This window comes from Procambarus clarkii, chromosome 6 (assembly GCF_040958095.1).
Source record: "Procambarus clarkii isolate CNS0578487 chromosome 6, FALCON_Pclarkii_2.0, whole genome shotgun sequence".
In the NCBI taxonomy this organism is placed as follows: Eukaryota; Metazoa; Arthropoda; class Malacostraca; order Decapoda; family Cambaridae; genus Procambarus; species Procambarus clarkii.
In genome coordinates this window covers 2515038-2533171 of record NC_091155.1, presented here as the reverse complement: position 1 = coordinate 2533171, position 18134 = coordinate 2515038, and the positions used below count along the sequence as shown (strand labels likewise).

Genomic DNA, 18134 nt, shown 5'->3' with positions numbered 1-18134 from the left:
GACAATGTAAAGGGATGGCCCTTACCCTCTCCCCGTCCACCCCCACTTACCCTTACCCCGACCACCCCCTCCATGGCCAAACCATCACTGCCCCCTTCCCAGACCGGATGTTCTGTTCTGTTCTAAGCTTAGTATCACCATTCTTTTCTCAAATAGTATTTTTTTAAGAATATCCAGTCATAAGCCGGTCTTCAATCTTATTATTATAACAAATCATAATTTGCTGTTCTCTCTCTCCGTCTCTCTGTCTCTCAGTCTCTCTCTCTCTCTCTCTCTCTCTCTCTCTCTCTCTCTCTCTCTCTCTCTCTCTCTCTCTCTCTCTCTCTCTCTCTCTCTCTCTCTCTCTCTATCTCTCTGTCTCTCTGTCTCTCTGTCTCTCTGTCTCTCTGTCTCTGTCTCTCTGTCTCTCAGTCTCTCTCTCTCTCTCTCTCTCTCTCTCTCTCTCTCTCTCTCTCTCTCTCTCTCTCTCTCCAGATCATTTAGTAGTTGGGGAAAGTAACATCATTTCCTTTCTCCTGATGCCACTGTTCACGTATCTTTCTCCATCAAGGCTGTCTCTCTTAAGACCTACGTCATCCAATGTAAACACCAATCGATGAGAATAAGACCGGTGAGTCGATAGTGAAATAGGTCTGGGTTAAGTCTGTTTTTTCAGTTCTTGTAACACAGTCAATGTAGCGTAATGGGAAACCAGTCTTTCTACTGCCTACATAAATAGCGTTTGAAAATGTATGCAAGTCTAGACAAACTCCTATAGCCCTTACATTCTAACACAAATAAAATATTAGCACACGATTGCATCGCATTATATCATCATTAAGTAACGTAGAGATCAACTTTCTGGCTGTTGTCCGAATATCATTATTGAAATGTGAACTCATTTAGCCAAACACAATATCTCCATTACATCTCATAGCATATGAATATTACGGTATACCAGTTTTAACCCTCTATAACACAATGTAACGTAACGTAACGTAACGCAAATCAACTTTCTACAGACCAAATATCGTTTTTAAATGAAAGTATGACTTAGTCCATCTTCATTACATCTCTCACCATATAAAATATTGACCTATACCAGTTTAGCCCTCTGTAACACAATGTAACGTAACGTAACGTAACACAATCAACTTCTGCAGCCCAAAATGACATTTTTAAATAAAAGTATGACTTAGTCCGTCTTCGTTACATCTCTCACCATATAGACATATGGTGTTAGCATAATATGTGAAAAAAAAATAGTTGCTTTCAATTCTTAGCTTGTTCTTCACATGTTCAGTGTTCATTCTTGTATTCCCTATGTTCCTTATCATGTTTCCATATTCTCTATAAGTTCATATTCCCTGCATGTTCACTCTATTCATCAACTTTTTCTTACATGTTTTCTGCGTTCACCGTATGTTCACTGTGTTCATTCCATGTTCTACAAATGTTCACAGCATGCTCAGTTCAATTCTTTTCACCTGTTTTTCTCATTTTTTTTCTGTTTTCTACCATTTTCCCCGTATGTTCACTATGTTCTTTGTCAGGTTTTCATGTACATCATATGTTCTCTGTATAACTTTTATACTCAATATTCATGTTCTCAATGTTCTTAGCTTGTTCTTCACACGTTCAGTGTTCATTCTTGTACTCAATGTTCTTAGCTTGTTCTTCACACGTTCAGTGTTCATTCTTGTATTCCCTATGTTCCTTATCATGTTTTCATATTCTCTATAAGTTCATATTCCCTGCATGTTCACTCTATTCATCAACTTTTTCTTACATGTTTTCTGCGTTCACCGTATGTTCACTGTGTTCATTCCATGTTCTACAAATGTTCGCAGCATGCTCAGTTCAATTCTTTTCACCTGTTTTTCTCATTTTTTTCTGTTTTCTACCATTTTCCCCGTATGTTCACTATGTTCTTTGTCAGGTTTTCATGTACATCATATGTTCTCTGTATAACTTTTATACTCAATATTCATGTTCTCAATGTTCTTAGCTTGTTCTTCACACGTTCAGTGTTCATTCTTGTATTCCCTATGTTCCTTATCATGTTTTCATATTCTCTATAAGTTCATATTCTCTGCATGTTCACTCTATTCATCAACTTTTTCTTACATTTTTCTGTGTTCACCGTATGTTCACTGTGTTCATTCCCCTACTTGAGCTCAATTTTTTTTATGTTCTTTGTTTCTTTAAACCAATTTGTTTCTTCCATTCACTAACTAGTTCTTTGTCAAATAATATTATACGGCAATACAGTCCCCTCAACAATTTTAGTCATCAAGTTTTATTTACAAACTATGTCAAAGTAATTCTCATCGTCGTCAACTTAATAGTTCTACCAACCCCGTTCTTAAACAAATCTACACTTTATTCAGTTCCAAATTTACAAAGACAAACCTTTCTTGTAACTTCGTAACTAAAAATCTTTCGCCAATCAACAAAAAATCTTTCGCCAATCAACTAAAACATAGTCACTTTCCTCATTTCTCAACTAAACTTATTATCCAATCAACCAAAAAATAGTCAAAGGTATCTTTCCAACGCTGTTCATAACTAAACTTATTCCCTAGTCATCAGAAAAATAACCGTGTTCTTCATGTTTTATTGTCATTTCATAACTAAAATTATCCATCAATCAACAGAAATAGTCATATTCATCATTGTTCCTAACTAAAATTATATGTCGTTAAGTAAGAAATATAGTCAAAGACACTCTTCGAGACATCAAGGACTTACTCAAAGACATCAAAGTTACTCTTCATTACATCAAAGTTACTCTTCATTACATCAAAGACTCATTCAAATACTACTCATGTTCTCAGAAGTCATTCTCAAAGTCATCACTGATTTTCTCAGAGTCACCAAAGTTATTCTCTGAGTTAACAAAATACTACTCATGTTCTCAAAAGACATTCTCAAAGTCAACAAAGTTATTCAAAGAGCTAACAAAAGTTATTCTCGGAGTCACCTTCGTTCTTCAGAGAAACTTTCCAAAACATCTTTGTTCATCAAAGTTATTCTCGGAGTCATCAAAGGTAATCTCTAACTCACTTTGGTCATTAAAGTTAATTTCTATGTAATAAAAGTTTGTCTCAGAGACATCTAAGTTAATCTTAGAGTTATCAAATGTAATCTCTAACTCACTTTTGTTCATCAAAGTTGATCTCAGAGTTAACAAAGGTAATCTCTAACTCACTCTCGTTCATCAAAGTTGTTTCAAAGTCATCAAAGTTAATCTCAGAGTTATCCAAAGATATTCTCATGTCCACAAAGTTATTCCAAGAGACGTCAAAGTCAATCTCAGACATCTTCGTTCATAAAAGTTATTCTCAGAGACAACTAAAGTTATTCTCTAAGACAACAAAGTCATTCTCAGAGTCATCAAAAGTTATTCTCAGACTCACCTTCGTTATTCAAAGAAGCCTTCTGAAACATCCTCGTTCAACAAAACTGACCTCAGAGCCATCAAAAAGTTAAATACAATCATCAAAGTTATTCTCTAAGTAACTTTTCGTTCATCAGAGAAGCTTTCTAAGACATCTTTGTTCATCAAAGTTGTTCTCTAAGACATCAATGTTGTTCTCTAAGACATCAATGTTGTTCTCTAAATCATAAAAGTTAATCTCTAAGGCACCTTCGTCTACTAGAGAAACTTTCCAAAACATCTTCGTTGATCAAAGTTATTCTCGGAATCATCAAAGAGATCTCTAATTCACCTTCGTTCACCAAAAGTTGTTCTCTAAGACACATTCGTTCATCAAAGAAACTCTCCGTCCATCATGTTATTCTTCAAGACATCTTAAGTCATAAAATTTCTCTCCAAAATGTAACTAGTTCAGCTTTTCATACCAAACCCGCGCTTCTGTTAAAATATATTTTCTTAGTCACTTTACCCTAAAACTGTTCTCAGAACTACACTGTCCAAATACTACGTAACCTATCCTCTCCACCCAATGTTACTTAGCGCAAAGTTCCTAAACCTGACTTTACCTATCCTAACTTAACTTACCTTACCTTTACCTATCGTACCTAACTTAACCTGCATAACCTAACTTTACCTATCCTAACAGGACTTACCTTACATTACTTATCTTACTTAACTTAACCTGCACAACCTAACTTACATAACTTATCTTACCTATCCTAAAGTAACCTAACTTGCTTTACCTAACTTAATCTACATTCCCAAACTGCTGTGTCCTAACTTATCTAGTCCAAACCAGCCATGATCTAACTTACATAATTATTCCTGCTTGTCTTTTGTGTTTCGTCAATCATTGTCTCATATTCATTTACTCATTTCAAGGGTTAATTTCTCAAATGGACATTTTTGCATTTCAAGTGTTATTTGTTCAAGATTGTGTGTTTAACCATTTCAAAGGATTTTTGGTATATATGGGAATTTACTCGTTTCAAGGGCAAATTTCTCAAATGGTCATTTTTGCAGATCAAGGGTTATTTGTTAAAGTTCATCAAGTTGCTCATAAGTTGTATTTATTATGTTTGTTATTATTTATTTATTCGTATTCCCCAACCTTTTAACCTAACCTTTCAGATGTAGTTTATGGTGTTTTTGACAGATTTGTTGAATATATTATCCTTTTCCTAACCTTTCAGTTGTAGTTTTGTTTCTCCTTTTGTATATTTTTACCCAAACCCACAATCCCACTTAACCTTCTTTCTCAAATTCAAGTCTAGTGCTCCCATGCTCTTCCTCCCCCCTCTCTCTTACTCTTTTCTCCTCGTTTCATGCTCTCACTCACTTGCTCTCTTGTTTTTCTCAGTAGATCTGATTCTTTACTATTGTAATTTTTATTATTACTAAGATAAAGAATGAACTTATCCCATGCTCTTCCTCCCCCCTCTCTCTTACTCTTTTCTCCTCGTTTCATGCTCTCACTCACTTGCTCTCTTGTTTTTCTTAGTAGATCTGATTCTTTACTATTGTAATTTTTATTATTACTAAGATAAAGAATGAACTTATATGTGAAAACAAAGTAAAAGAAGGATATAATTTTAGTTATGAAATGACAATGAAACATGAAGAACACGGTTATTTTTCTGATGACTAGGGAATAAGTTTAGTTATGAACAGCGTTGGAAAGATACCTTTGACTATTTTTTAGTTGATTGGATAATAAGTTTAGTTGAGAAATGAGGAAAGTGACTATGTTTTAGTTGATTGGCGAAAGATTTTTAGTTGATTGGCGAAAGATTTTTAGTTACGAAGTTACAAGAAAGGTTTGTCTTTGTAAATTTGGAACTGAATAAAGTGTAGATTTGTTTAAGAACGGGGTTGGTAGAACTATTAAGTTGACGACGATGAGAATTACTTTGACATAGTTTGTAAATAAAATTTGATGACTAAAATTGTTGAGGGGACTGTATTGCCGTATAATATTATTTGACAAAGAACTAGTTAGTGAATGGAAGAAACAAATTGGTTTAAAGAAACAAAGAATATAAAAAAAAATTGAGCTTAAGTAGGGGAATGAACACAGTGAACATACGGTGAACACAGAAAAATGTAAGAAAAAGTTGATGAATAGAGTGAACATGCAGGGAATATGAACTTATAGAGAATATGAAAACATGATAAGGAACATAGGGAATACAAGAATGAACACTGAACGTGTGAAGAACAAGCTAAGAACATTGAGAACATGAATATTGAGTATAAAAGTTATACAGAGAACATATGATGTACATGAAAACCTGACAAAGAACATAGTGAACATACGGGGAAAATGGTAGAAAACAGAAAAAAAATGAGAAAAACAGGTGAAAAGAATTGAACTGAGCATGCTGTGAACATTTGTAGAACATGGAATGAACACAGTGAACATACGGTGAACGCAGAAAACATGTAAGAAAAAGTTGATGAATAGAGTGAACATGCAGGGAATATGAACTTATAGAGAATATGAAAACATGATAAGGAACATAGGGAATACAAGAATGAACACTGAACGTGTGAAGAACAAGCTAAGAACATTGAGAACATGAATATTGAGTATAAAAGTTATACAGAGAACATATGATGTACATGAAAACCTGACAAAGAACATAGTGAACATACGGGGAAAATGGTAGAAAACAGAAAAAAATGAGAAAAACAGGTGAAAAGAATTGAACTGAGCATGCTGTGAACATTTGTAGAACATGGAATGAACACAGTGAACAGGAGGCCTGGTCGTGGACCGGGCTGCGGGGACACTAAAAAAAAAGCCCCGAAATTATCTCAAGATAACCTCAAGATATAACATACGGTGAACGCAGAAAACATGTAAGAAAAAGTTGATGAATAGAGTGAACATGCAGGGAATATGAACTTATAGAGAATATGGAAACATGATAAGGAACATAGGGAATACAAGAATGAACACTGAACATGTGAAGAACAAGCTAAGAATTGAAATCAACTATTTTTTTTTCACATATTATGCTAACACCATATGTCTATATGGTGAGAGATATAACGAAGATGGACTAAGTCATACTTTTATTTAAAAATGTCATTTTGGGCTGCAAAAGTTGATTGCGTTATGTTACGTTACGTTACATTGTGTTACAGAGGGCTAAACTGGTATAGGTCAATATTTTATATGGTGAGAGATGTAATGAAGATGGACTAAGTCATACTTTCATTTAAAAACGATATTTGGTCTGTAGAAAGTTGATTTGCGTTACGTTACGTTACGTTACATTGTGTTATAGAGGGTTAAAACTGGTATACCGTAATATTCATATGCTATGAGATGTAATGGAGATATTGTGTTTGGCTAAATGAGTTCACATTTCAATAATGATATTCGGACAACAGCCAGAAAGTTGATCTCTACGTTACTTAATGATGATATAATGCGATGCAATCGTGTGCTAATATTTTATTTGTGTTAGAATGTAAGGGCTATAGGAGTTTGTCTAGACTTGCATACATTTTCAAACGCTATTTATGTAGGCAGTAGAAAGACTGGTTTCCCATTACGCTACATTGACTGTGTTACAAGAACTGAAAAAACAGACTTAACCCAGACCTATTTCACTATCGACTCACCGGTCTTATTCTCATCGATTGGTGTTTACATTGGATGACGTAGGTCTTAAGAGAGACAGCCTTGATGGAGAAAGATACGTGAACAGCGGCATCAGGAGAAAGGAAATGATGTTACTTTCCCCAACTACTAAATGATCTGGAGAGAGAGAGAGAGAGAGAGAGAGACTGAGAGACAGAGAGACAGAGAGACAGAGAGACAGAGAGACAGAGAGACAGAGAGATAGAGAGAGAGAGAGAGAGAGAGAGAGAGAGAGAGAGAGAGAGAGAGAGAGAGAGAGAGAGAGAGAGAGAGAGAGAGAGAGAGAGAGACTGAGAGACAGAGAGACGGAGAGAGAGAACAGCAAATTATGATTTGTTATAATAATAAGATTGAAGACCGGCTTATGACTGGATATTCTTAAAAAAATACTATTTGAGAAAAGAATGGTGATACAAAGCTTAGAACAGAACAGAACATCCGGTCTGGGAAGGGGGCAGTGATGGTTTGGCCATGGAGGGGGTGGTAGGGGTAAGGGTAAGTGGGGGTGGACGGGGAGAGGGTAAGGGCCATCCCTTTACATTGTCTATCTCAGTACGCCTCAATCCGCCGCGAAGGTGAGACCTTGACAAGATAGCTCTGCACAGCTGTAATGGATGGATGTAGGACGAAGAGGTGATGGAGATTGAGTAAACATGCATACATTTCAATGATCACAGTTAACAAGAACAATTTGTAGGTAGAGATCGCGTCTCCGTGACGATGTGAAATGTTTCTCTCTTTTAGTAAACGCTAACCTACTGACTTTGACTGAGTTTACTAAGTGAAGTGTCGTGTGGTGGACTTTAGAGAGGGAGAGAGAGAGAGAGAGAGAGAGAGACAAGGAGACAGAGAGAGAGAGAGAGAGACAGAGACAGAGAGATAGAGAGTCGCGAACCGTAGCGAAACGCACTGGTAATGGTTGCCCGGTATGGGAGCGGGTGGGTATGAGAGGTGTGATTGATTGATGGCTAACAGGTGTGTCTGTCAGCAGGAGTAAGTACCTCGCCCCTCCTTACCGGAAATCCACAGTGTATGGGGAGTCGCCGTGGGGCGAACATCTCCACTCTGAAGACAACGAAAACCCTTTAGACAAATGGCCCCACTTACGCTGGAGAGTGCTCTCTCGCTCTCAACACTTTCGACTTCCTGTAGGGAAGCTAATGAACCTCCTGGCCTTCCTCTCAGGTATTGGGGTTCTCCTCTCCCTCCCCCCTCCCCAAACAACATAACCACTATGATGGATCCCCTCTCTTCCTCTACTCACGATCATCATCACACAGGATTAAGTCTATGACAAACACACATACATATTCATTTACTTCTTCCTTTATATTCCACTCTTATCCTTGTATTTTCATACGTCTTCCCAGAAATTCCCTTTGTGTCTAGAGTGAGGGGCCGCACCTGCGCACCCGCCACTCAAGACCGCCACGCGCCAAACTTCCGGGAAATTCCTATCCCGTACCCCATGTGACGACGACGATGCGCTGAGACTACGACGTCGCGCGCCACCTGGCACCCAACAACATGACCTCCCCTCTTTCCTGACCACATACCCAAACACCGGACGCTCACACGCGTCCGAAACGCGGCAAAACTTCCGGGAAATTCCCCAAAACCCCTGAGGACTACGACGACGGGCGCGGCACCTGTCGGGTGGCACTCACCTGAAGGTGAGCACCACCTGGCAGGTGCCGCGCACGTCGCCGTAGTCCTCAACCACACTACTCCTAACCTAACCTAATCTATAAAGATAGGTTAGGTTAGGTTAGGTAGGGTTGGTTAGGTTCGGTCATATATCTACGTTAATTTTAACTCAAATAAAAAAAAATTGACCTCATACATAATGAAATGGATAGCTTTATCATTTCATAAGAAAAAAATTAGAGAAAATATATTAATTCAGGAAAACTTGGCCTATTAGGCAAATCGGGCCTTGCATAGTAGGCTGAGAAGTGCGTTCTGGCTACTAGGTACGACATATATATATATATATATATATATATATATATATATATATATATATATATATATATATATATATATATATATATATATATATTTATATATATATATATATATATATATATATAACTATATATATATATATATATATATATATATATATATATTATATATATAACTATATATATAATATATATATATATATATATATATATATATATATATATATATCGAACCTATATATATATATAGGTTCGATCATACTAGGTACGATCATACTAGGTACGATCATACTAGGTTCGATTGGCTACTAGGTACGACATATATATATATATATATATATATATATATATATATATATATATATATATATATATATATATATATATATATATATATATATATATATATATGTATATATATATATATATATATACATATATATATATATATATATATATATATATATATATATATATATATATATATATATATATATATATATATATATATGTATGTCGTACCTAGTAGCCAGAACGCACTTCTCAGCCTACAATGCAAGGCCCAATTTGCCTAATAAGCCAAGTTTTCATGAATTAATTGTTTTTCGACTACCTAACCTACCTAACCTGACCTAACCTAACTTTTTCGGCTACCTAACCTAACCTAACCTATAAAGATAGGTTAGGTTAGGTTAGGTAGGGTTGGTTAGGTTCGGTCATATATCTACGTTAATTTTAACTCCAATCAATTTTTTTTTACCTCATACATAATGAAATGGGTAGCTTTATCATTTCATAAGAAAAAAATTAGAGAAAATATAATAATTCAGGAAAACTTGGCTTATTAGGCAAATCGGGCCTTGCATAGTAGGCCGAGTACGACGTTTTGGCTACTAGGTACGACATATATATATATATATATATATATATATATATATATATATATATATATATATATATATGCGAACGAGCTTGAATGGTCCACAGGACTATATGCGAATGAAAACTCACACCCCAGAAGTGACTCGAACCCATACTCCCAGGAGCAACGTAACTGGTAACTACAGGGCGCCTTAATCCACTTGACCATGGAATCAATTAATCCACTTAATCCACCTTAAAGTGGATTAAGGCGCCCTGTAGTTACCAGTTGCGTTGCTCCTGGGAGTATGGGTTCGAGTCACTTCTGGGGTGTGAGTTTTCATTCGCTTATAGTCCTGGGGACCATTCAGGCTTGTTCGCATTTGTGTTCCTCACGTGTGCCCCAAAGAATGAGGTGATTTGGTGAAATGCTATGCCCAAGATTACCATCCGAGTTGCCGTCGGGGAAGTGGCTCAAATAGCCTCGGCTATCACTTCCTTTTGACGGCCGTGATGGTCAAGTGGATTAAGGCGCCCTGTAGTTACCAGTTGCGTTGCTCCTGGGAGTATGGGTTCGAGTCACTTCTGGGGTGTGAGTTTTCATTCATATATATATATATATATATATATATATATATATATATATATATACATATATATATATATATATATATATATATATATATATATATATATATATATATATGTATGTATATATATATGTCGTACCTAGTAGCCAGAACGCATTTCTCAGCCTACTATGCAAGGCCCGATTTGCCTAATAAGCCAAGTTTTCATGAATTAATGTTTTTTCGACTACCTAACCTACCTAACCTAACTTTTTCGGGTACCTAACCTAACCTGACCTATAAAGATAGGTTAGATTAGGTTAGGTAGGGTTGGTTTGGTTCGGTCATATATCTACGGTAATTTTAACTCCAATATTTTTTTTTTTACCTCATACATAATGAAATAGGTAGCTTTATCATTTCATAAGAAAAAAATTTGAGAAAATATATTAATTCATGAAAACTTGGCTTATTAGGCAAATAGGGCCTTGCATAGTAGGCTGAGAAGTGAGTTCTGGTACTAGGTACGACATATATATATATATATATATATATATATATATATATATATATATATATATATATATATATATATATATATATATATATATATATAGTTAAACAAATCATAGTTAAACAAATCTATCTAATGTAAGATGTGGGAAATTATTTTCAGCAACATCAACCTCTGGAGTGTTATTACAACTTTCGCAGTCTTGCACTGACCGAGTGGCAAGTAATCCTTAATCGACAACTTAGTTTTGAACTAATACTTTCAGTGTAAAATAGACTGAAATTCGGTCTATGCATCTCAGCTAATATATTCCAGGTGAGATTTAGTTTTAATATCGCCTTGAAGTAGCGAAAATGGAGATATGAAGAAAATAACTTTGACTTAAGGGCAAAATTCTGTTCTACTTCTCATAATTAATAGTAATATTTTGATTCGATATTTTGAATGTCATTATTGTGGCACTTTTGATTTTTATTGTAATTATATGAATGTATATATATTCCTCTGTCAAATTAAAATATATTTTGAAATATATTCATCTCTACAATTTAATTTAAAGATATTAATTAAAAATTTAATTTTATAATTAATTCATTAATTAGAAAAAGTACTTGACAATACTTAACGTTAATTAGAAAACATACTGTATGAACTCGAAAAACATAAAAATCTAATTTTTAAATAAATATTATAAATGTTTTAAGTTATATACTCTTTCACCCCATCAGAGCTGGAGAAAGCTTTCAAAGAGGGTCGCATTGCCAGTCTGATTGGCGTCGAGGGTGGACATGCCATTCAGAGCTCCTTGGGAGTCCTCCGAGCACTCAGAGATCTGGGAGTACGCTACCTCACCCTTACCCACACCTGCAGCACGCCCTGGTGAGTAAGCACACCCTACCTTATAACTGCATTACTATTTATTAGTAATAGTAGTATTTCCTTTCCTGCACCTGCAGTTTAGTCACCACTTTACCCCTGGTGAGTAAACTCACATTACTACACACCTGCAACACCTCCTAGTGAGTATACCCACCCTGGAGTAAATATACTCCATTGTATGTATATACAGGAAGAAGCATGTTATAATTTTTAGGCTTCAAAATATGTAAAGCCTGGTGAGCGAAAAGGAATTTTGTTTAAAGGGAGGGAAGGATTCTGAGTGCCAAAAGTTTGCATTATTAATGTTTAGTATATGTTATGTATTTTTATAGTGTTCCTTCCATTCCTCTCGTTGCTAAGTAGTTTGGTGCAAGATTTACAGAGGTGTGTCAGTATTACTGATAATGCCATACTGAATCTAAGTGGGAGAGCTGAGCAAGGTCTAGAGGGAGGCAGCCAAGCGTATGAGAGAAGTAACTAGTCAGGGTCGACCAGCGAAGAGAATGTACCCAAGGCGAAGGGCCTAGTAAACAACGTCGAGGTCCATACGCACTCTCTCTCACACGCACACAGGAAATACTACTAGTTACAAGCAACCTGTTCTTTGACTATATGGTTAAATTAAAAGAAATGAACTTAAGAGGTTAGATATGAGAACGTAGACTACAGGAAAGGGAACTACGCGAGAATAAGAGAGCACCTGGAAAAAGTGCATTGGGAGATAGAATTTAAAATAGATTGATAGATAGGGAGATAGAATGCTTTGTTGAGCTCCTGGCAGTTGGAGGAACCCTAACTGTGTGGTCCTTCAGGAGGAGGGGATCAGGCAGGCGTTTATGTGTGAAGCCTGCTGGACGACTTAAAGTACGCAAGTCAGGACTAGAAAAAGCCTTGTGAGGCAGTCCTGAAGCATTTTTGTGGGTGGCCTGTGTGAGCACCATTGTTAAAGACCAGGACCTGAGTGTCCTCACACCAGAGAATTCTGCGGAAAACTCATATAACAGTTATTACAGTGGTTCCCTGTGTTTGATCGTGTGCCCAGCGATCGTGGTAAATGTATACATGTAGGACATATATTTTATTAAGGCAGTGAGCTAAAATAAGAGAGTAGAGATAAGAGAACTTGCTGGAGGGTGCGGCGATACGTCCACCATCCCCGAATGTCAGTGAATGACTGAGAGAGGAAGCCCCCGGCAGCGGCGGCTGGCAAGGTGTCTGGGCATGTCTCAAGTTGACCCGCCCAAGACGGGGGATGACCGTCGCGGCGACGCATTGGTGTTTAAAGAGATGTTGGATGGAGGAGTTATATTTTCTGTGAATAAATTTAATTATGTTTTAGTAGGGATATTTTTTATTGGCATGGCAATAGAATGGCAGGTTTGTTTGGGAAAGAGTTCGACGAGAAACTTCGAGGCTTGAGAAGAAGTTGATGGAGGAACTTCGAGGCTAGAGAAGACGTTAATGGAGGATCTTCGTGGCTGGGAAAGAAATGTATGCTGAACTCTGTGGTAGAGTAGAACTTCATAGTGAGGAGTTGACTTCAGGCAGTGTAGAGGACCTTACACATGTCTCTGTGGAATCAGTGGTGAAGCGTCACTGATGTTTGATCAGGACTTCATTGTGCAGCAGACTGGAAGAACTGCACAAGTGCCTTTCTTAATATTTTCGAGGACCTAGAGATATATATTGTAGTGAGCCTCTATGAGCAGAATAGTTTCAATGCAGACACATGAATGTATAAGGAGAGTGCTTGAATGCTTATTGGCATGTAAGACGCAGTGTAAGGTGAGAGATTGATGTCTTCTTTTGTTGGGGAATATTTATGCAGAGGATTCTGGTGTTTCTGCTCCAGCTGAGTTTCATATACTTTTAGGACTAATCCTGTCACATTGTTGTGACAGGATTTCAACCCCATTTAGTGAGGGGAGTAGTAAGTGGTAAGCCAAGAGTTGGGAAACCACTTGATATGGACGGTTGGTGAAGCCAAGATATGATATTGGATTGTTACCGGGTTGTAGCAGAGTAGTGTTGTATGATAATATTTTTTTTATGTCATGTATTGTACATGTTTTCATTGCACATTATATGTAGATTTTAACTGGCTTTTGCTCTTGTCCTGGTGAGGTTTCACAGAAAGTGACAGAGAGAGAGAGAGAGAGGGTCACGGCTGCGGACAGGGTGGCAGAAAATACTAATTCACGAAAGGGGGATTTAGAAGGTCATTCCAAACAAGAAGAGAGTGGGGAGTCACAGCGGCTCGAGTAGGGTGTGTACATAAGACAACGAGGTCATTGTTGGAGCTGCACCCCTAAATATTTGATACTAAACCCCTCTCCAAGATCAAAAGACATGCAGGGTGCTCTCCCATGTAAAATACAAGCACTCCAGTGTCAATTGCCGGTCGACCCACGGTAGCGGGAGTGTGGCTGCCGAAATCAGTTGTTTGTTCCCTCAGAGAGTGGTTGGGGACGTTGTCCACCTGTATGCAAGTAACAGTTTGGCGCAACAACCAGAACTCTCTTTTGGAGGGTTAAGTCCTAAAAGCCCCGACCCCCTGAGGCCAGAACAGTGAGTACAGCCCCATTGAAGAGCAAGAACTTCCTTCTCTGTCTAACTGTATCGCTTTTCAACATCTGTGAAAGAACAGCTGGCGTAGACAGTTACTACTCAGGAATCTGGTTGACCTGGTTTGTTGGGCTAAAACAGCACTTAAACCAGCAGGACTAGCATCCACTGTTAGCTCGGTGTCCGTTGACAGGTAAAAGTATGTAGCAGTTGCATCTCTTACTAGTGCATCTTTCATAGCATGAAATGCATTTTGCTCGATATCATTCTGTTACTATATCAATGCTTTCTATGGAGCAAGTTGTGGTTATATTGACGCCATCTATGGACCTGCACTCCAGCTCCAAGGGATTAGGTGAGACACAGACAACGCCATCTGTTGGCAGAGGTGTGCGTCTGTGGAAGGCTCCTGTTTCGAATCTCAGTTAGGAGGTGAGGGCAATGATGATGAGCTCTGATGAATGAAGTAACAATATCAACGACATCTAGATTGTGCATTCGTTTACATTTGCAGTTTCCCGGTGAAAGATTGTCATCCTATGTTCTCCTTGTATACTTTCTGTCTGGTTAATGCTTATTATGTCCACAGAGGTGACGTGAAGAGTCTATTACACTTGGGAAGTCAGTTCACCTCGAGCAGTCGAGAATTCCTGACTTGTTTCCTGTGAGGAAAAGTGACCGCCGTGGGTAGTAAGCAAGTGTTTTGGCTGTTGTATTTATGCAGTGTCGTGTGGACCGACGTACCTGGGATTTGGCCAAGAGGAGTTAGAAGACGACAGTAGTGGCTGTCTGCTGAGAAGTGCTGCTAGTGTGTAGACTTCTGCCAGGGTGTTAGTGGTGATCCCTGGACGTATTACTTGTGACCCCTGTCAGCGTGTTGCTGAAGACTTCTGCCAGTGTGTTTCTGGAGAGCAGAAATGTAGGTATTTGGTTATCGTGACGATACGACGTGTGGGATTGGCCCATGTTGAGTAAGGTGAATTCGCCAGTGATGACCACTGAACGTGGACGACGAATACTTGAAGATAGTGGACTCGCCGGGATTTGAAGAACACTGCAGAGATATTGAGTGTCCTATGCGAGTGACACAGTGTACATATGTGTAGTAATATGACTGATTATATATATCGGTGAAGGTGGTATTTAGTCTTCATTACCCCTTTAATTTTCTTAATTACTTGCAACTGCCAATTTTTTATAACTTACCATTGACTTGGGATGGGATCATAGAAGAAGGGGCTCTAAGGTCTATATGTAGAAAGAACCCAGTTACTGGCTCGAGCAGGCCGTAGCACGCTCCAGTGCCATGATGCATTTTTCTTCAGGAGCTCACATAGAAAGTTGGTAATGGTAGCAAAATCTGGAATGAAGCGAGAACAGTTGTGTGCTATTCTTAGAAAGTTATGTACTTCAGTGGACGTTGAAGAAGGTGGAGAATGTTTGATATCTACAACGTTTTTATGACCTGGAGACAGACCTTTGTTACTAAGAACATGTCCAAAGAATTCAATTTTATGTTGACTGAACTCACACTTTACTCGCCTTAACGTTAGATTCATTTCTCGTAAGCGTTGCAATGTTGCACGAAGAGCGTTGTCGTGCTCAGCTTGGGTACGGCCGTAAACAATGTCATTTTGTCAGCATTAGGTATATCTTGCAATACCGGGCTGATGTCACTGTCTTCTGAGATTGGTTGTAATGACATGTTAACTTGTACATTATTAACATTCTGGATCTGGGTACAATATTCTGTTTCTCACCTCGATCCCTATGACCTGACCCTAGTACTTTACTTTTGTTCACTGACTGTGGTTTCTTCAATTGAGAACGGCACACAGCACCAAAATGACCTTGCTTTCCCACACTCGTAGCACTTCTTACCTTGAGCGGAACAAGCATTACCTTAATGTGGGTAGTTCTCCTCCACAACTGTAACATTTTTTTGTTGACACCCGCTGATGTGGGTCATTTTGATTGTTGGGGTCGTGTACCTTGACTCCAGTTGTGATATGGTTCTCGGCTCTAATTGTTGTTGAGTTTGCCATGATACCTCCAATGATCACGTTGTCCTCCCTCAACCTTACGTAACTCGTCACTCTTAATACCACAGGCAGAACTGTTGTTGGCACTGCTTTTTGATACAAGAGCATCACGTGTAGTATCTTCCATTCGATGAACAATGTCCAGTATCTTGATAAGATAACTTTAATCTTTATAAAGTTCTAGAGCTTTTCGACGTAGACGTGTAGATGTGAATGTTTCAATTATTTGCTGTTTAATGTCTTTGTCAACCTCAGCAAACTCACAATGTGCTGCTAAACCCTGTAGACGTGTGGTATTGATCAACGGTTTCGGTAGGAAATTGTTTGACTCTCCTGAAATGCATAATTTCCATAGCAGTGTTCTGTTTAGGTTTGAAATGTTCAGTTATTTTGGCTTTGGCAGTGTCATAATCTTTGTTACCACCAGTGTCTTTCAATGTGTCAAAAATGTTACAAACTTGATCTACTTCCTACTTCCACATAAGGAAGTAGTAAGACACCTTTTCTTTCAGTAGTTTTGATGTCTGAAACTATTGACACATTTTCAAACAGTTTAAGCCATTTGTTCCACCTCTGTGAAAGGTTTGTCTGGCCTCAGTCAGGATCAAATGCAGGAAACTGAGACATATTTGCCATATTTACTGAATAAATGTGAACATATCACTTAAATGTTCCTCAGAATACTGAACACTTACCGCTCTGTGAATGTTGGCTAAGAATTCACTAATTACATTAATTTTGCAAATCCAACAAGCATTTTAATGCAAAGGCTATCAACAGTGCACATTACCGTAACAACTGACCTCTTACCTAGCCTCTTACCTCTTACCTGACTTGTATGTGGTGTTCCTCCAAATCGCAACTGCACAGCGGTTGACAGCAATGTTGTTTGATAAGTTTTCAGCACTGTCAACACAGCAGACAGTTCACAGCATGAAGAATTGTGTAGCACAGAGCGTCGTTTAGAACACAGCCTCGGTTAGCATCAAACAGCTTCAGTTAGCACACAGCATTGGTGTGGTAGTCAGTCATAGTACAAGCGTTGCTCGTTTTCTCCTCCTCCGGGGGCGAGACGGCATGCTTCTCTTCTGGGTTTTGAGCTGGACGAATACCTGCGTCCACTGTTTATCCTCGTCGTCAGTGTGGTATTGTGTGTGTGTGGGTGACCTTGGTTGTAGGATTTATATAAAGCCATTGCTTATTTACTGACTTTAATATTTATGACTGTATATGACTAGCAGCGTCCAAGCGTGGCTGACGTCCTACACGCTCTGTTGTTTACATACTGCTGACGTATGAAACACAGTGCATACAAACGGATGGCTCAGTTTGCTCTGAACATGACAGTAATCTAACCCAACACTGTCCATTATAGTATTGCACAGTGTCCAAGTATTGTTTATATACCTAAGTATCATCTGGGCTTGGTTGCGCAGGAAGAATTCCGATAGTATCTTGGTCCCACAGTTTATGGACCGACTCCAGTCCGTCATCAGTCATGTGACAGATTTCTAAGGGTCACTGTTCTTGGCCTAGTCATGCTACTATGATAGTTTCAGAATGTTCCTGCTCCACTGGAGTTGTTGTATTGAAGCATAGTACTGATCCGGACATTAACTCTCCTCCTGTAGACTCTAACAAGTACAGTCCTATTGTTTTATGTTTTC

At 38.1% G+C, this 18134-nt stretch overlaps 1 protein-coding gene across 1 annotated transcript in view; it reads left to right on the top strand.

Annotated features, from left to right (window-relative positions):
- Nucleotides 1–18134, top strand: part of LOC138354707 (dipeptidase 1-like) — a 184276-nt gene that overhangs the window by 111619 nt on the left and 54523 nt on the right. Inside the window, exon 4 of the mRNA XM_069309129.1 lies at nt 11710–11860. Within this exon, the coding sequence (XP_069165230.1) occupies nt 11710–11860 (151 nt within the window). The remainder of the gene's footprint in view (nt 1–11709; nt 11861–18134) is intronic.